This window comes from Amblyomma americanum, chromosome 1 (assembly GCF_052857255.1).
Source record: "Amblyomma americanum isolate KBUSLIRL-KWMA chromosome 1, ASM5285725v1, whole genome shotgun sequence".
Taxonomy (NCBI): domain Eukaryota; kingdom Metazoa; phylum Arthropoda; class Arachnida; order Ixodida; family Ixodidae; genus Amblyomma; species Amblyomma americanum.
Window position 1 is genome coordinate 205,928,737 of NC_135497.1, and position 19,819 is coordinate 205,948,555.

At 46.2% G+C, this 19,819-nt stretch overlaps 1 protein-coding gene and 1 long non-coding RNA gene across 2 annotated transcripts in view; one reads left to right on the forward strand and one right to left on the reverse strand.

Annotated features, from left to right (window-relative positions):
- The window catches only part of LOC144094819 (uncharacterized), a 46,807-nt gene that overhangs the window by 2,450 nt on the left and 24,538 nt on the right, over positions 1-19,819 (reverse strand). The gene's annotated exons all lie outside the window — the stretch shown is intronic.
- LOC144094806 (uncharacterized) lies at positions 1,603-18,335 on the forward strand. Its single transcript, XM_077628703.1, has 3 exons — positions 1,603-2,029; positions 10,835-11,267; positions 18,162-18,335. Exons 1-3 carry the CDS (start codon positions 2,027-2,029, stop codon positions 18,209-18,211), a joined length of 486 nt encoding a protein of 161 aa, XP_077484829.1. The 5' UTR covers positions 1,603-2,026; the 3' UTR covers positions 18,212-18,335.

The window sequence follows — 19,819 nt, forward strand, 5'->3', positions numbered from 1 at the left end:
CCGTAACCTATAGCTCGAAAACAACTTTCGTAAGTTGCGCACAGCCTCGAATGTGCATGAGCATAGAATTGTGCGTTAGCATTGAATGACGAGCCGGTGCCTCAGAAATCACTGCCACAATAGTTTTTAACCAATCCAACTGCCATTCCAAGTAAAGCATAAGGTCTGAATCTGCGAACTGGGGCGCTCGCGGCAGCCTTTAATTTCCCTGCAGACTCGGCGCACCGTGCCAGCTCGGCTGATATATGACAGCATTGAGCCACATATTTTCGACTGTGGACCCGTGTTGAGCGTTGCGGCGCTGCGTTATCAGCCCAAGTTTTGCGCCCTATTATGAAGGAACACGGCGCAAAATGAACGTGACCAAAGAGAACAGGCACGCACGTCCTGTTCTGTCCCGTTCTTTTTGCACTGTGTTCCTTCATAATGCTCAGTCACCAACTCGGCCGACAACGTACCTTTTTGCATCTTATTTTCTCTTAAAGAAATCAAGGAGTCGGAACAGCAAAATAGTCAGATAGCTTTATTTTAGGGTTTGAGTTATTCCAAACCAGCGATAGTGCAGACGGCAGCGGCAGTGTTTGTTGCCATGGGTATACAGAACGAACATTTTATATTGAAACTATCGGATCCCTCTCACAATTTCAGCCGATATGCTGAACTTTCCGCCGAGTTTCGAAGCTAGGATGCATGCACGAGCAGTAGGTGAGTACCCACGCGCGGGGAAAAAATGAAGACCTAAAAAAAAAAATCAAGAACGGTAGCCATGGGACATGCAGAGCCGCCGAGCGTTTGTCGACCGGTAACGGCGCGGCGGCCGTCGCGCCATGCATGGAACTTCTGGCGAGCGACACGACATCGTGCATAGAACAATCATCGGAGATGTACCACAGCAAAATCGCCGGCCAATGACCGGCCGTCCTTGCAAGCAACCACGTCTGAACGCTGACTGCCTGCCACCAACTCAAGCTTCAGTCACGCTGTGCGAGTGCAGGGCAAGCGACAGCAACGCACCACGTGTCAAACTACTGTCGATGGCGAATAAAATTTGGGCCTAAGCTCTCCATCTCGCGCTTCGTTTTGTAGTTCTTTGTATTCGCGAACGAAAGTGCGGCATATTTGGCCCATGAGCGAAAGTGCGCGCGAGCCCTTGGGCGCATTTGTCATCCGCGCAAAGACAAGGCGCCGCATCAGCAGGGAGAAATTCTCGGCACGAGCCGCTGGCGAGGCTGGTGTCAGAAGGAGGGATAGAACGCACATGTTTCGAGGGCCACTCTTTCTGCACGGGTGCTCCCGTGCCGCCTGGGAAGATCAGCCGCGAATGCATTGCCTGTGCGCGGGGCAACAATTGAAAAAGAATGGAATTGAAGCGGCGCCGGCGAAGCATCAGTGGGCGCCGGCGAGTTGGCCGCAAAGCATTCGTGGCGCGAAAAAAGAGAACGCCGATTCGAGGGCCGGCGACTTTCTGCTGCACAGGCGGCAACTGTGTGCTGCTCAAACAAGCCGAGATAAAAAAGGAGATAAGAAAAGGTGGGAGAAATTCGCGCGAGAAAGGCTGCAGTTCGGCGCGGCGGTTTGGGTTGGAAACACCCGAAGCTTCGTTTCGCTCGTGTTGACTCTCGGCTGTCGTGAGACTTGCGTTTACGCGCAACGCGGCCATTGTTAGGACCAGCGCGTCGCACCGCTCGTCCCGCCGCTGCTCTTGACACGGTTGCGTGAACATTTGGGTCCTCGTAGCGGCTACAAAAGACAAGGCACGCTTGAGCGACATTTGTTCGATCAAAGTACACGTTCAGAGGTGTGACCGCGAGCGGAGTCTTTCTTGACACCTGCGCGTGTGTGTGCGTGTGCCGCGTTGGACGGCCTCTCATCTCTCGGGCTGCCAGACGGGCACGGTGGCGGCGAGGAATCAGGGCACTCGGGCTGAGCGATCTGCCTCTGGCGCGGGCCTCAGTTGTATGGACGACGGCACTCAGGTCGGAGAAGGCAGCCGCACGCGTACCGACAAGCACACTGCGCCCGAGCGATGGTGAGTCGAGAACGCGTACGATGTTCTGTGGTACCTGCGGCTCTTGAAATTTGTCGGGGTTGTTTCACTTCTGTGCTTAAAAATATGGCCAAACCAACTAACCTATATAGGCTGAAAGGCTTATTGGCAGCGTTACGTGCCACCTACGGTAAGTGTCGTGACCACGAATGCTCACGTAATTCAACCATAGCCGTGTTGAAGGACCGCACAGAAAACTAGGCACCGTAATATATAGTAACAGTTCACGACATCCGCAATCTATTTGCATGTGCATTTGTCGCCTTTGCATGTTTATTTGTGAAATTGTTTTTCTCGCTTTGTCGTGACCACGAATGCTCACGTAATTCAACCATAGCCGTGTTGAAGGACCGCACAGAAAACTAGGCACCGTAATATATAGTAACAGTTCACGACATCCGCAATCTATTTGCATGTGCATTTGTCGCCTTTGCATGTTTATTTGTGAAATTGTTTTTCTCGCTTTCTAACTTGCCTTACTGTGCTAGACGATTCGGCATGGCGTTGAGGGACTTCTAAAAGCGTCTAGGTTATATATATATATATATATATATATATATATATATATATATATATATATATATATATATATATATATATATACGTGTACAAAGGAAACACGGGCTCGGCGTTTCCTGTATATCTGCGTACGATGTGCCAAACGTGCTTTGCCGTAAGGAAAAACAAAAAGCGATGAATACTAACCATGCCAAACTGAGGCATTGTTGGAATTCTACCTCCAAAAGCAGCGTGCATTTAAATGCATTGTGGTGAGCTCAACAAGAACGAAAAGCGAGTTGAAGACCCCTGTCTGCGATATGTGACTTTTTTAGAGGAATCTCTTGTGTATTGATAGTGCTGCAGATTGTGGAGAAATCTTCCTGGAAAGAAGCCTTTCCCGCATGCATAAATAATGCACTATTGAGACATATAGGCTAGGTTAGTTAGCAGCAGTTTTTTAAAAGCGCTGACGCATTCAGACGTACTCTCTACCCGGCGTCTGCCCACTTAATTTTTGTGAAGTCGTGTGTCTGTGTGCTGTTTCCGCATGCCTCCATGTTTTTCAGTCCAAAATTTTTGTAGCGCCGGCTGAGGTGTCTCAGTTGTACAACGTTCCGCTGATGAACATGAGTTTGCCAGTCGATTCCAGCCGCTGTAGACAGATTTCACTGGATGCGAAATGTAAAAATCCATATGTGCCGAGAATTTAACCTACGGTAAACAAACCGACGTGGTTTAAACTAATTTGAAACCCCCGCCCGCAAACTTCTCTCATGCAAACAGGAAACAGAATCTATGAAACAGCTTTTCTACTTGTATGACACCGTTTTTCTACTAGCTACTCATTGCCACCGTTACGGGCGCTTGGATAATGCTATGGTTAGTTATGTGTTTTCCTATGAAAACCAAATGATAAAGGCCGAGAGACTATTTATTGCTTTGCAGTCTGCATCAGATGAGATCGTTGGTTAATGTTAGCAATTTATTTCCAGACATTGGTACCGTAAAAGATAAATTCTCCGTGAGGTTTACTGCTTCATGTTCCAATATAAGTGCTTCCTCGAATGTTACGGAGTGAAAACGTTTTTTAGCTATAACTGGTATTGCACTCAGTCATTGACACCAAATAAGCGACGTGACATGCGAGCAGATGCACAGGTCCACGTTGGTCCTCATTTTTGTAAACAACCTTTGGCAATTTGGGAACGAGAATATTGTCGATATAAAAAGCTGATATATTTTAATCGAGAACAGCACTAAACGACGCTCCGCCCCGAGTTAAAGCTTGCAGATTCTACGCCTGTGAACCATGAAGGTGAAAGTGACAACGTGAAAGCCTATGGGCGTATGCTCTCACGTCACGCCTCAATGACAAAAGCCAAGAATTCGTGTAGTCCGCGACGCTTAGAACAGGCGCTTTGGTGTTTTTCTCGCCGAGGCCCACAATATGAAGAGGAGAGCGCTCGTGCACGCGCTACAGCTAAGGCCCATCGCTGAAAGGCAGGGACTTTATACTTTTATTCCCCGCTGCGAGCAGCGCTTCGTTTCCGGGCACCCCGAGGGCCACTTCAGGAGGCGCGTTCGTCAAAGCGACTTAACTGGGCCGGTGAAGTTGCGGGACAGCGCACTTGGAGGCGTATATGTCACCGAGAGAAGCGTCGCAGTCCGGGCGTCGTGCAGGGGGCCGAGTTTTCCTTTCGCGAGTCCAGACAACAAGGGAGCCGAGATGAAAACGAAAAGTGAGACAGAGAGAAAGCGGTAGGCTCGCGGGATGGAGGCAGCATGTCACGTTTATATCGGCAAGGCGATGCGTAGAGGAAAAAAAAAGAAAGGAGATGTAAAAGCGAAATGAAATGCCCGTGCCATAAACAGCTGCAGCTGGGGCAGTCCGGACTCGCGCCTCGGTGCGTGATGAAGAAAATATAGATCGCTCGGAAGACGGATGGAAACGTAAATGACGGCCCGCGGGTCAGATCCGTCTCCTTCAGGGTCAGTCAAAACAAGCGCCATTGCGGTCAGCGTGGCCGTTTTCGAGTGAGAAACTCGAGGGGCCGCTTTCGCCTCACGAACGCGTTGGAACTTAATTGAAAAGTTACTCCCATTTTACTTTCTCGCCTCGGTCGGACGCGGCAAGAAAATCTTTCGTCACTCGCGCCCATTTGTTTTTCCTGAAACTCGCTTCTCGGAGACAAAGCGGCGCGTTCACTTTGTAGTACATGAGGTTGCGGACTTCAGTTGTTCTTTGTTGAAACAAAGAGAGAAAAAAAACGGCCGAATGGCAAGATTTTGAGGCGCGGTGTGCAACTCTATTTCGTCGTTTTTATCCTTGCAATGCGCTCTCTTTCGCAGAAAAATTTCAACTTAGAGCGTCATTTAGAGAAAGAAAAAGTTATGCGCATTAGTTGCAAGTGTTGCTTGCAGGTTTACGGCGGGCAATGACCATACGAAGAACAATATTTACGAGCAAAGTAGTACACCCAGTTGCACGAGACGATTTTCTCGTGCGGAAAAGGCAGGACTCCAGGAAGGCCTGCCGTGTAAAGTATTAAAGCCAGCTATTTAAGCTAACTATCGGACGGAGGAACAGCCGAGAACGCTAATCCTAAGCAGTGGGCTAATAGGAAATCACTGTTACCAACAAGGCGAAAACGCATTCTCTGCCTATCAATGCTTGCCGGCACAAGGTACGCAGAACTTCCTCAGTATGCGTAAGTGTATTTTGTCCCTGCTGTGCCTGGGCCAGTTCGCATGAAATGATGAGGTGGTGGTCCCGTTGATTATCATGCCTGGCCAGCGCTCACACTCTAAACACGAATGAGCCTGTATGGGATTAAAAAGCGAGTAGGCTGTCCCCTAGCGCACTTCTTTTTATAAAATGGCATGCGCTGGAGGACAGCTCAGTTTAGAGTGCATGGTTCAACCACTCATGAAGCGCTCGTACTTGGCAGCCTCGTGTAATGCGGTACTGATATTCTGGATTATTAGAATACCGATTTCGGTCAGCAAAATTTTACTGTCCAAGTACATAACAACTTGGCTCAGCCCTATAACGCACTCAACCATTGAGCACGTGCTTTCAACCGACTTGACGACAAACTTTCTAGATTTTTTAACGAAATCACGAAAGCTAGGAATAAATTTATCGACGGTAATTTCGCACGCCTTATGAAGAATGTTGCTCCTCCAGTACCGTGCACTACCGTTCAGCACAGCATGCCGTGTTTATTGGTTCTGGTACCTGCCACCTCCTGCACAACGTTTGCCGATCTGAAATTCGGCAGCCGATCGCTTCTGTGAGTATCTGCCGCGGCTTCCGGAACTTATTCATGGTTGAATGACAACACTTGTTGGGCTGCTGAGGACTGCTGCTCAGCCACCGGCATCTCTCTATTCGTGCCACAGACTTGCACACTTCGTCAGGGAATATAAACTAAGCTTCTGAGAATTCCTCTTTTTTCTTGGACCAGTCGAACATCGTCGCTTTTCCTTAATTAGATGCCCCTTTATTCAGTGTATAAACCCATTTTTTCCAGGCGAGAGCAAAAGAAATCCACAATAACTTTTCAAACTAGTCGAACGCGTGACGGCTGCTACCACGCAACCATGCGGCGAGATTGGGCCGGCCATGTTTGACCAGAACACTATAGTCTCATGCTGCGCTCGTTCCAGTTTGCGGACGTGTGATTCGCACTGCGTTGTCTCCTTGCCAGTTGCGGAACAATCTGATGCTGGTGCAGAATGATGCGCATTGATGCACAAGTTTCGGTTTACTCAGGCGCGAAAGCGGTGCTCTCGTGTCCTTCTTACTGGTAATGCACAACCCCCTGGAGATTACCAGGAACGCGCACCTGTGAGTTTGGCACGGCAATGACGGCGCAGCGAACACAGTGCGAAAGAGCACTGCGAAACACTGCGAAGGTGCTTCTTGCGATGCAAAAAATTAGCTGGCGACAGTCATATATATACCTTCCAAATCCGGCGATTTGGAAAGGAGTATTGTGATATTCTGAAAAAGCAAACAAGCAAAAGATTCCTCTTTCTCTAGGACAGGCAAGCTGGGTGCAAGTGAAATAGAGTCGCGGTGTCAACTTCTTAGTGCCGCAGGGTGGAGAAGAGTTTCTGTATACGGGGCAAGGGGGGGGGGGGGGTGAGTCCTCTGCTCTCTCAAGGAAGGTCGCTATAGTACTAACGCGGCCGGACCCAAGTAGTTCTGACAACTATTGCTGTAGAGCATCTCACGTATCACTGAGGGGGACAAATAATTTTTTTAACAAATGCCTTTTTATGGTGAGGACTGCATATTTGACGCCCTTAATGCTAATATACCGAATCTCGACTGGCTTCATAAGGGGTGCTGCGGTTTCTTCAGTGGTAGCTCGAAATTACTTTCACGCGCGCCTACAAGAGATGCATTGTTTCAGAACTCTGCCTAGGTAGGTGAAATTATGGCGTGGATGCTGTTGCCTGGTGATCTAATATTCTGCTATGAAAACTGCAGATTACTCAAACCAAAATTATTTCATCGTGACAATTTTAAATATGGAAGCACAAAGAAGATGACACTAACAGCACTTGCTTGCTTGATAATAAAACGTTTGAAGTATCTACGTTTTCTGACGCGTTTTATTTACAAATCACATGTCTAGTTCGGGCTAGTTAGTCCACTGCCATATTGCTCGTTGCGCCTCTGTCGGTGCGGGCCGGGCATAGTTACTTTTACTTCTGTTTGTTAGCCCAACCTATTCTTCGTCAAATTGGCTGCGCGGCGCGAAACACAAAAGGACAATACACAACGCGCGGAATGAACTTGCGGCATTCCATGTCGTTCTTTGTATCTTGTCCTTGTGTGTTCCTGGCCGCGCAACCAATAATATTTACGATGCACGGCTGATCGATGTTTCGTGCTTGGAACGACTCGAAGGCTAATGTGTTCAGGAGCAAGTGTCTCCAGGATTTGCGCTGCGACTGCATGCTTCTTGTGCGCTTCGTCCTAAGACTCAAAGTAGCTTTGCCCCTCTTACAGCAGTTATGTAAGGCGTTCCACGTAAGTTTAGTAGAAACATTTAAAAATTGCGTAACACCTCAATTCAATTGAGTGAAACCAAATACAGTATTTTAGGTGCGAATAATTAGTTAATTAGCTAGGTTAGTAATGAAGAAATTGCCGTAGCTATTTTAGGCCCAAGAGCGTTTCATTAAGATGAAGAGCGGGTTCAGAAACAGCCGATTCATTTTTTTTTTGTTGTGCCAGCCTGCCTCCTGCATGCTCTTTTCCGGCATTTAAAGAAAGCCCGCGAAATATAAAAAAAAATACGGTGCACGTGACTGAGCTCTTCAGCTATAGCGTATTATAGCACTCTGAACCGTATTTTCAACGAAAGAAGCGTGCGCGTTGAACGTGCCAAAGTGAGCAGCGTCGACAGGCTGCACGCTACTACAAAAACAAAAAAAAATGGTTTGTGATTTAGCGTGGTTATGCCAAATTCGAACTAAGTGCGTTAGCACTTCGGTTTTCATTACGGTTTCAGCTTCGGTTCGAGGCTTGGCTTTCAAGGTCAAGCAGGCTTCAGACAAAGATCGGCGAAATAGTTGAGTGGGGGATTTGGTGCTAGCGCACTAAAACTGGAGAGGACACTCAAGCTCCGCCTGAAGTGTATGACGCGATGGCGTTAATTGGTTAATGCCCATATATGCAGAATTGGTGGCTTTCTACTTTCTGCCGCTCTAAGGAGAGCGGTCAGCTATGATTTCAGATGGCCAAGTTTCAAATCCGAATTGGGGCCAGGGCTTGCGGAATTGGCAATTGGGGGAGGCGGGAACTGGGCCCAAACAATTACTTTACATTCATAGATCGCTGGGGGTTCACACACCACTCCTGGCGCAGTCGTGCAGCGGTTGCTGTTTTCAGCACAGCAGGTGGCTGTTTCAAACACAGCCACCGGTGGGGCTTGTGAGACCTAGGTTGGTCTTCCCTAGCAACCTCCGCAAATGCCACCTTCCATGATGAGCAGTTTGCTCGCATTCCGGTGGGCAGGTTGTGTCACAACCACCTTCCACCTAGGGGGCTCACTAGGTTGCTTCAAGGTGAAGCAAGCTTCAGACAAACATCGGCCAAGTGCCTAAGTGCTCACGCACTAAAAAGAAAAGGAAACTGAGACTAGCTACCTCCCACCACGTGACTTCAGCGGTATCGTTAACTTTTTTGTTTTGTCTTTGTGATGAATAGTGAAAGCTTTGCCTCAGTTGACTTTCGGCAGCTTGCGCATCCCTTATCGGACAAGTCATCGCGTGATGTCTATGTTCTGGTCGAATGTGCTCACATATATATGCAGGCAGATGTTGACATGGCGTTGGTGGCTCACTGCGGTATTTGTCAACGCGCCCGCTTCGTTCGAACAAAGCACGGTTGAGAACGCTACAGTACGCTAGTGCGAGACTGTAGCCACGTGTTTTTTTCCACATATTTCCGGGGTTTCTTCAAATGCCGGTTAAAATGCCACGCAGGAGGCATATGTCTGTACAAAAAAAAAGAAAAACAGAATCAGCTGTTTCTGAGCCCCCTCTTCAACTTACAATACTTTTCGGGCTAAAATGAATATTACAAACTTTGCTTTAATATTCCTTCCTATCCTCGAATTAGGCGTAAATAAAAGAAATACTCTGAGTTGCCCCACATAACGGATTGGTTTCACCCATCTGCCATGTACTCCTTTCTTTTAAAGCCTTAGCTCAAGTTACATGAAACACTGTATACAACACCTTGCAGAGTTGAACTTCGTTTCGCAGGAAAAAAAAAAACGCAATCCTACAGCCATTCTTAATCCTTCAGGTACTGGGCTGGCATGAAGGTACCCTATTTTTTCAGTTTAAAATGTTGATATTGAAATAAAAGAAATAGGAAATGTTTCCTTGCTTCTGCAGTGACAAGGCAGCATAACATAGCTTTACATAGACTGGATTACGTTTGCATGTCTTTTATACCCCACGGTAGAAGGGTGGGAAGCTGGTATGGTTGACAGTACAAAATTTGCCATTTCTCTCGAAACGCTTTAGCCAAGACACTAATTTCGTATTTGATCTAGTATGCCTTGGCTGAAGCTCTACGCCCTGCGAAGATGTCTACTAATATGCAAAACATATTGACGAACTTGCTATAGCAATTAAAATGCTGGTAATAAAGGTATATATATTAAAACGCGGACCAATTTATCTGCTGAAGCAGCAATGAGAAGGCTTTCTTTTTTAAAATATCCATCGCCTACCCTGACACTTAGCCTGTCAAGGTAGGAAGAAAAAAAACGCGTCAGAATTCTTCCTTCGCGTCTGGTGTAGCGGCCCAGCTTGCTTAATGAGGATTGAATAATAATGAAAAACCAGGACATAGGCATATTGGACGGCATCCTGTTTGCGTAAGCTGCTAAAAATGAAGTGATGATCACCTCAAGCAGCAGGATTTGAACTAGTGCCATAAGAGCAAAAGTGAGGCGGGTTTTGACTAAATGGCTCATTGCTATGCCAGCTTGTCTTGTTTTTCACGTACCCATAACTTGTGTGACTAAGGTGAAAAGATAAAATTTGTCTTGCCGCGAAAACATTAAAAGACGTGTACATGGAACAAAAGAAAATTACATACGGTAACTAGGCTTCGAAATTTCTTGGCCGCAAGGAAAGTGATTTAAATTTTGAAGTTTTGAAAAGAAATATATTTAAATGAATAGAAGTTCAAAGCTGATCAAAAATATGAGAAAATCACCGTAAGGAAAGCAGTTGATTCCTGCTTTCGCTAACAACGGAGGCCTCAGCCAAACTTTCGCTATCCTGTCCGCCATAATGTGTGCTCTTCTTGCAGCATATACGAACATGATTACTATGAAAGGCTCTCATTGTACTTATGTGATACTCCCTATCTGTGTGGAAACTGTACCTCATTTTCGCTTATTACTGATTGAGTACTCACTTATCTTTTTTTTATTTCCAGGCACGCAGAGCTTGTATTGATCTCTACATTAGCGCACACAAAAAGTGAACAGTTTTCATTATCTGCATCTTGCAATATTACTCCCAATAAAATTTATAATTTCTATCTACGCTTGCCTGATAAAAGAGGAGCATATCATGCATGCTCCCCGAAGTGGAGTAGATGATTTACAAAGGCACATAATTTTTGGAAAAAAAATTGAATTCTGAAATAGAATAATTCCACCTCATCAACGGCTGCTTCGTGAGGAGACGGCAAATGTGCTTGAATGATTGGATCTCTTTGATTACCTTTTCTCATTCCCGCAGTTGCGCACAGTGATCACTCTTCTAGCCGCCGGCACAGCGCTGGCCGCATACCTGGACGACGAGAAGCCGTACGAGAGAAGCGAAGGGGCAGGAATGGAGCGCGAGTCAGCCTACCACTACGAGCGCGACTCGCGGCATCAGCGGCTCCCGCCGCGCTACTCGTCCGAACGTGCATGGGGTGGCCGCGGACCCGTGGCTGGAAGGGCGGCGCGCGTGAGGCCGGGACCCATCTACATCATTCGCACGCTCAACCCGGAACCTGGTCCCGGGTTGCTGGAGGCACCGCTCGAGCCCTGGCAGGCCCCGCCAGTGGTGTACCGGGCAGCGCCCAAGGCCATTGCCGAGGGCAGCAACGTGCAGTACGTGGTCTTCGTCGACCGCAGCGCCGTCCCCATCGATGGGCCGACGCTAGTGGACGCCTACCACGGAAGGCGTAAGAACGACTAAATAAAGCCCCTTGTGGCTCTAGCCAATGATCGAACCACCGCCGTCCACGCTACCACCCTTTCTATCCTTATTTCCGTGTGAGCACCTAGAAGGAGCGATTATGATGGAAATTTAAGGCACAGAGTATCCAATTAACGCATTATCTTAGGACATGCAAATACCTTCTGAAAATGGCCTATGATATGCAAAGTGCGCCATTCCAGATCCCTTTCACTATCAGTTGGCAGCAGAAGGTTGGCCTCGTCGGGAGGTTTCCAATGACAAATGAAGCCACTCTTTTCTTGCATCTCGCTTGGAATTCGCACTAAATGCGCCTCTGTTTTCAAACAAAGTTAAACCTAAAATTTATTTCGAGTTTTTTTTATTGCATGTAAATAGTGCAAATCCCGTTTGCTTAAAGGCAGCGAAGAGCTGGGGTGGGGGGTGGGAGATAAAGTTGAAATCTGACAGGAGCTTCTGGGGTCGGAGTGCGATGTATCCGTCTATGGGGCTTGCACGCCTATCTGGCTCCACTTGCGCACAAACATAATCCGTAAAACTGTGCACTTATGGGTAGATGCTTGCTTTCCCTTGTTTTGAAAAGAACCACAGGCACCTCCCAGGTAAGATTGACGGGGTCTTTACGCCTCTGTAACACTGAGACGCCAAGTGTTTTGTTCGCTGAAAGAGATCCGTACGTGTCTTCCTCAGCTTGACGTCATACCAGCGCTAATCGCGCTAATAATATGTAGACGCCGTAGTGTCCCACAACGGCGAAAACAATACCGCTGTTTAGGATACGCAGTAAAGCGCACCATTCTACAATCGCCAAACGCGAATATCAACCACTACTTTTTTGTCAGGAGCTCCGGTTAGCGTGCTATGCTTTTCGCGTGAGGAGCCAGTGATGCAGCCCCGAAAAGTTTTGACTGTCGCACAGCGATGAAGTTTTGCTTCTGCGATAGTATAGACAGCGCACTAGTAAAGGTAATGTTTAGCATCTTGGACAGCGCGGAAAAACGAAAAACAAAGCAGGAACACACAGCGCTGTGTATGTGTTTCCTGCTCATTCCTCATTTCTTCGCGCTGTTCAAAATGCTGAGCGTTCACCAACTCGCCCAGTTCTCGGTTCTACTGCAGTAAAGGTAATCTTACGGCAAGTTCCGATTCACGAAGACAGTTCAAAGAAAAGCTATACGCTACTGTTGTTTCTCCTACTCGAGAGTCGTGACAGGGCGGAAGTTGAGCGGAATTACAGTCTTTTGGGCTTTAAAAGCCCTGATACTCATTCGTGCACTCCGGAAAAGAGGTGGACAGGCATGACATGTCTTGTGGTCTCATATGCTATGTCGCCAGAAAGATCATACGAAATGATGCTGTACCATCACCTCGTCCAGGCTGCTTGGCCGGCAAGACGCAAGAAAGTGTAAAAAGCGTTCATTCGAGTTTAACAAGACGAGCAAGCGCGCACTGCCAACGTTTCGCTACGTAGGGTAACTTTGTGTTCTTCAAAGGTTGTCAACGCTCGCTGAACCAGCATCGATGGCATGATACCGGGTCTACCTCCGTGTCCAAGGCGTAGGCAGTCCACCAAAGAAGTATATCAGCCGGACAGTGAGGCAGTTCAAGAAGCGGCGCGATAAATCAATCAAATCTGTGTCACTTTGCCCTAAATGCATGCAGCCAGTCGCTGCCACTTTCTCCCATAAGCCGCGCAACCTGATCACATGCCTTGTGAGCCCGCCTATTCTACTTCTGCGAAACAGCTACCAGCGGTGGCCCTCCTCAGCTATTTCTCCCCACAGATAACATCAGCCCGTTGTGCAGATACCAACGACCGGCTTATTCACATGTGAAGACATGTTATGCGCATGCAGGCTATCAGCTGCGTACAACTGAACGCACTCTACGCCAGTTATAAATTGGTTGTATATATTTTCAGCATTTTACTCGTAACATATTTTTATTGATTAGAGAACAAAGTGTGAAACCACAGCAGTGCGCGTAAGCGCTGTAGTCCGCCTGTTCGTGGTCATGAGTTTTTTGTGCTTTGAAGTAGTTTTCCTGTGCAAAAATAAATGCAGATCCCTTGCTCCCAGTCATCAGGCAATTGCGTGTAAAAATATTAGACAAATACAATATGTCGACCAGGGGCATGTGTTGCATGACGTTATTTGAAATTATCGCGGTAATAAAATGGCTATTCAATGCAGAATACTTAGTTGACAGCACCTCATCTAGAACTGGTTTTCTATCAGGTCACCAGCAGCATGAACCAGAGGTTAGCTGAAAATGCCCAAAGACCAAGTGGAACTTGGTGTCGCCTAAATATCAATGAACGCAGGCAGCAGGTCTTGCTCATTTGTGCAACTTTAGTTATTGTTTGCACATATTTTTTACAGCTATTGTTTAGCTGTTGCATCTCAAAAGTGTGCAACAGTTGACAAGTGCCACCTGCAACCCAGCGTCTGCTGCAAAATAAAACCTTGATACAAATCAGTCATTTTAGTAAGATCGCATGGACGCTTAAGACCCCTGCTGGAGAAAGAATGACGCTGCTGGGAATTAAGGATTTCGCTATGGGAACTGAATCCTCAGCCGCTAATTCCCATAGGAGAACGTCGAGTATGTTATATCAGAGTTTTTAGTAAGTCGCTGTTCATAGGGGTAGTAATGCTGCAATTCAGCGCCACCGTGTGCCTACGTCGTACGAGGATTTCAGAACTTAACAGCTGTGCTGACATGCAGAATACAGAGCACGGAAAAACGAAACATCTTCAAGCAAATACATAGAAATATTTTTGGTGGGCCTCGTTTTATGCTGACCTAGAGACAATCACATGGTTAGCGCAGCATATGTAACCTAGATAGCTATCATTGGTTTCAGAACTGCGAGAAGCCTCGTCTAAATTTTAGTCCGGCATATGGCAAGAGATAACACTAATTATATTCTTTATGCATCTTCAGTAACGCATCCAGACCTCCTGTCTTTCCATCAGCAGCTTTTCACCGGTGCCACAGCTATTTTGATCCAGGGCATCGTACACGTTCCAGGAGGTGGCGTCAATGGGCACATGAGTATGCCACAACAATATGCATTGCAAAAGCCTGCATACACAAATGTGTGTTAGGCTTTAGCCATGTTCGTTAAGATCTAGGGGCAGTATTTTGTAAGCATTTTATCACTGGCAGCCGCCTCCTATGAAAGCATGATTGATACGCAGGCATGCTGTATGTTTCACCGCTTCGGATTTTAATGGGCGGGGCTAATCAACGCCACAAAGATGCAGAAGGAGTATTCTGAGAAAGAACTGGTACGCTATACGGTCCCTGTTTTATTATCGTTACTCATTAAAAATCCAGAGAGAGGGCCCATAATGGCCAGCATTTTGAGAAGCACGTGCGCTGGCAGATAGGAAACCGAATCTCGAATAAAGAAGTAGAGGGCCCAGCTTAGAACACTGTTCTTTTCGTTTATGCTTCTCGTTTACCTCACAATAACATTCAACCGTTGCGAAAGGCATAAATGATGTCAGGCAATAGGAGGTGGGATCAACACAGCTGCCCGCCGAAAAGAAACGTTCAGGACATGCATGCGGCTTTATGCCTTGATATTAGAGCTCATTGGCTATCTTGTTCAGCCAGTGCACGGGTTTCGACCAATCATGAGCTATCCTCACGCGTGAACACATTTGAGAGTCGAGACCCTCCTGCTCTGACGTCCTGCAGAGCTTTTAGCTGTGCTGTACTGTATTGCTTTAGCGGGAAGCAGCGTGTGTGCGTGTGCGTTACACCAAGCGGGATTCTCAGTGTTTAGTTGTCAACAAATGTTCTACTTCTTCAGTCTTCCTGTTTGTAGTGGAAATCAGTGGCTACAATGGCTGCAAGTTTTCCCATAGCTAGAGTCGAAGCCCCATGAACTTGAGCCTGTGGTCTTCAGGACACATATTTTCAGACTATTTGTTGTACAGCTTGAAAAGACCGACCTATATTTCGATACATTTACGTTGGATATGCGAAATCTTAGGCTCACTGCAGACGAATGAGCACTACTGGCAATTACAGATGAATTGAACATGAACTTCATGGCTGTGCTAACCCCCAATCCTCGCGGACGCCGCTGGGAACGAGTCGTCTGTCTCCTATATTAAACAGAGGGAACATACTGCCGCCAGTTACCGGACAAAGCATATCCTAAGTCAAAAATATCAAAGACATCCACATAATAAAGCAGTTGCGCCACCTTTGCAGTGTCGCGACACACGTAGAGGTATAACACTGAAGGCTTGCTCTTACGAAATCCTTCCAGCGGAATACGCGTACAGCCCTCCGTGTGCTTGCTGGCAGCGATGCAGCGCAAAATGAGCACAAAACGCCACTTATCGGCATCTCGCAGAACTTGGTCGCACGAGCAGTGCCTGGAACTGTTCCTATAATGACTGAGCGAACGCACTACAGCCGTCCGCACGGTCGTCGGAGCGCCGATGCAACAGGCCTAAGTCTCTAGCGCTCATACCGCCTGCGCAAGTTTTTGCAGTGTCTTAGCTAATATTGTATAACTAGAAGCGTAACAAAGGTTGTAAATAGTTTCAGCTAGCATCGTACGACGAGGAAGTATTCATATATGTAATTTAAATGTTCTTCCTGCCACATACCTTTACAATGCCTTTGGCACTGAAGGCAGTCCAAATAAATAAATAGAAATAAAAAAGAATTGAAATGGAGTGGGATATTTATACTATGCAGGCACTGCTCTCCCGCCTAAAATAGGGCGTTCGATCATTCTCTGCGGAAGGCACATGCCGTTAAATGTGAAACGCAACAACATACCGGTCTGCATGCATTTCGTCGTCTGCCTCATGCATTCGACATGTGCACTTAAAAAATGACTTAATACGGACTCCGGAACTTCGTTTCCTCTCACAGCCCACGCTCTTTCTTGGGCATTGTAAAAAGAAAAAAAAAACATGCACGCAGGTGCATGCCGAGTGTTTATTTATAGAAAGTGCGCCGTTGCATAAAGGCCGCGTGGATTTCTTACACTCCCCTGGTGCTGTTTAAAAAAGACAGATCACTTTAGCCCCTACTGCAGTCCGCGTCACCTAGCTCATAGCGATGCACATAGCCGCAAATATACATGCTGCAAAGCTCGAGACAAATCTGGGAAATCCTGCTGCACGATATGGGGACACCCCAGAAAACTGTTGGTTTTACGTGCCATAGAAACCGCTGTGGGCTCCAGGGAATGGTGTAGTGGAAGTTCTCCGGGTTAATTTTCAGTACCTGGGTTTTATTAACGTTCACCGAAAAATCAGTACCTGGGCGTTTTCGCGTTTCTTCAGTAGAGAAATGCCGCGGTTTTGTTGCACTCCAGCGTAGTACACAGTCACCATCAAGCCTCCTAGCCGTTCATATCTGTGTCTCAGTAATCGTCATCCTCTTTTTGGCGCATCGGGATCGGCGCAATTTCCTCATTGTGGTTCAAGGGTAAAAGGTGAAGAGTTTAAAGAGGCCTCATGTTTGCAAGTCTGATTGTCTAGACTGCGCAGTTAAAAAAAAAAAACTGGCAGTTTTTCGATATTTGGAAGTATGGAGATAGACATATGCGAGGGCAAAATGACCGTTATTAGTGAAGCGTACAGGAAATTTCATTTCGAAGCATGAGGGGGGACGAGAAAGAATTTTTTTCTATTTTTGGTTTGAGGGAAGGAAGGGATCGTTCTTCCTCTCAGCGGTTGCTTCTGCAAGAGCTGTCGATAAGGACTTGACAAATTTTGTTTCTCTTAATTCTTCATTTTTTTCTAATAAGGGCGTTATACAGAGAAAATTTGCCGAAATTCTATACTTAATTCAGTCATACACAAGAACCAAAGCTACATTACGCTTCATAAAAAAAGAGAAAAGAACCCTGCGATAAACCAATCGCAGATTTGCGCCGCCTTGCAGCCAAGCATCATTACATTCCATGAACCACAGTCCTTCTCCTGCCCCGCACAAAATTCTGCAGTTTCACTAAGCCACTCAAACTGCGTGTGCTTTGTGTGGCAGCAACGAGCTTATCACCGTCTCTTGGCTATTAGCGCCGCAACATCAGAGGAGTAGCAGGCAATACTTCGACAGCGCCGAGACTGCGCGGCTCATAAGGCAGCAACCTTGCTTGTGGCGCCAAGTCCAGCTTTCTAAAATATCACTTTTAATTGCGAGGCAAATGTGGAATATTGTAAGATACTGTTATGAACATATCGATGGGAATGGTCTAACAACAGGATGCGCAACAAAAAATCTTGCTTTTAAAGTTTGTCCTGGGCTCGCACCGAATAGTTAAGGGTGTCTTAGAAAACCAATGGGGTGCGTTTTTGACAATGAATAGCAGAAAACTACGAGCGCCCCGAGGAGCGATTTGCGGATATTGTTGCTTGTTATGGTGTAATCTTAGTATGTGCGAAAAATGTGTGTTCTTAAAGAACTTTCCGTTCAAAAAGTGCGCTTGTCCGCAATTTCTGGGTATGTTTCGCTTGTGGGCTTGCCCTGATCGACAGCAGGCGCTTTATCTCGTATCATGGTGTTTTATAGCATCGTCTCCGTTTGCGTTTCTTATCTCCGTCGAGCGAAACTTCAAAGAACAGCTGATTTGAAGTAAGTCATTTAAGCATCTTGTGCGTAGCAAACATATTTACCGAAATATCAATCTGAGTAAACTAGATATCACAGTTGTCAGTATACCCTGTATTACTTTTTTTTTTCCTGAGTGGGAGGTGAACATGCCTTCTACTCGCTCGTTGTTTCCCTTATTCCTAGATACACTTTTCTCGGATCGGATGTGTACACTGACTCTGGTTGGCGGATGGCAAACTTAAAACCCTTGCATGTTTGTTGCTTTCATTTTTCAATAAATTTGCAGTGAGGAAAATACAGCGTTGGAATCCCGACCTCTACAAAGCAAAAGCCTGAGTTGCCAGCGGCCCGTTACAGCGGATGCAGGATAGCGTGCACCTGATAAAGCGATACAACTTTAAGTGCCTTGATTTAACGCAGAGAGCCCACAAAAAGCACTCTCATTTTGTTTCCAAAGTGTTTTTTCACTATAACACCATGTTGCCTTCGCAGTTAATAACAGATAAAAATAAACATGTGTATTATCAACTAAGTCTCTGATGAAATTCTTTTTGGTGGACAACACTTCTTTTGTTACTTCAGAACCGTGCAGTGGGGCTCTTGCAGTTTTATACTTCTGAATACCGGTATGCGGGTATATAATGGCTGTGAAAAGCTCTTCAGCTACGTGCTTTGAAGACTTCTCTAACTGTAAATGCATACTGTTCACGAAACAACGCTCATTGGACACGATAACACCATGCTTATGTGTTAGAACTATGTGAAAATCTAGGTTAACTAAACGCTCTCAATGTAACAAGATGGCGAAACCCCTACATCTGAAGTAATGTAATTAATATAATGTTTAAATCACGTAACAGTGGAGCGGATCTGTCAAAGGGTTTGCTGTGTGTTATAGTATGAATGGCTCTTTTCTGTGATGTGAATATTTGATTTAAGTGCGTTGTATGAGCGATTGCCCAAGATTCAGTGCCTCTCAAGAATACCACTCAGAAATACCATTTAGGAATACCACTCAATACCACTCAGGATTCAATACCACTCAGCACTCAGGAAATACGTCCTAAAATTATCAAAAAAGTTGCCAAGATAAGCACTGGAGTCCATGATGCCATCAGGTTTTTACTTAATGTGTCAACTTTGTTGATTTCAGCGACATCTCCTGATGAATGTTACTTCTTTGATTGCCGCAGGTACCATCTATCCCATTGTAGACCAACAGCAAAAAGCAAGAACAAGATCAAAACGCATAATGTGTGGCAGTTACTGTGGAGTTCTCTAGCGCTTAAGATAACCTCATGCAGATCTTGTTGAATTTACGTAAAGCAAAGCTGAAAGTTTTGTAATTTATAACTAGTGAGGTTTAACGTCCCGAAACAACGCATGGATATGACAGGCGCCGTAATGGAGAGATCTGGATTAATGTAGACCACCTGGCGTTCTTTAACGTGCGCTGACATCGCACTGCATACAGCCGCTTTTGCATTTCACCTGCATCGAATTACGGCCGCCGTGGCAGAGATCGAACCCCCGACTTGTGTAACTTCAGGATGTTAAACCCAACAATTCTGAGTTTTTACACTCGTACAGCCAAGTATGGAGCAATACACAACTTACTGCAAATGCATAAGGACAGGTGTAGAAGGAAAGAAAAGGCTCCCCTCACTGAACTCTTGGATTAGCATGATGGGTAAGATGCATAGCATGGCTGCGCACAATGAAATTTAGACCTACATATCCTGAGTAAGGTTTTCTGACAGGCTAGTTGGTATATATTCATTTTTGAAAGGCTGTGCGCTAAATAGACGTTCACAAAAAAAAAGGGGGGGTAGTGACGACAGGATAGAAGTGCAACTTTCAACTTTAATAACGACAAATGAAGCCAGGAGCACTTATATATACGCTGATGCCCAGAGACGGGCTGCATGAGAGAGCGTGAACCTA

Coding starts and splice junctions, on each gene's coding strand:
- LOC144094806 (XM_077628703.1), top strand. Junction 11,268..18,161: donor GGACGCCTACCACGGAAGGC/GTAAGAACGACT, acceptor ATAAATTTGCAG/TGAGGAAAATACAGCGTTGG.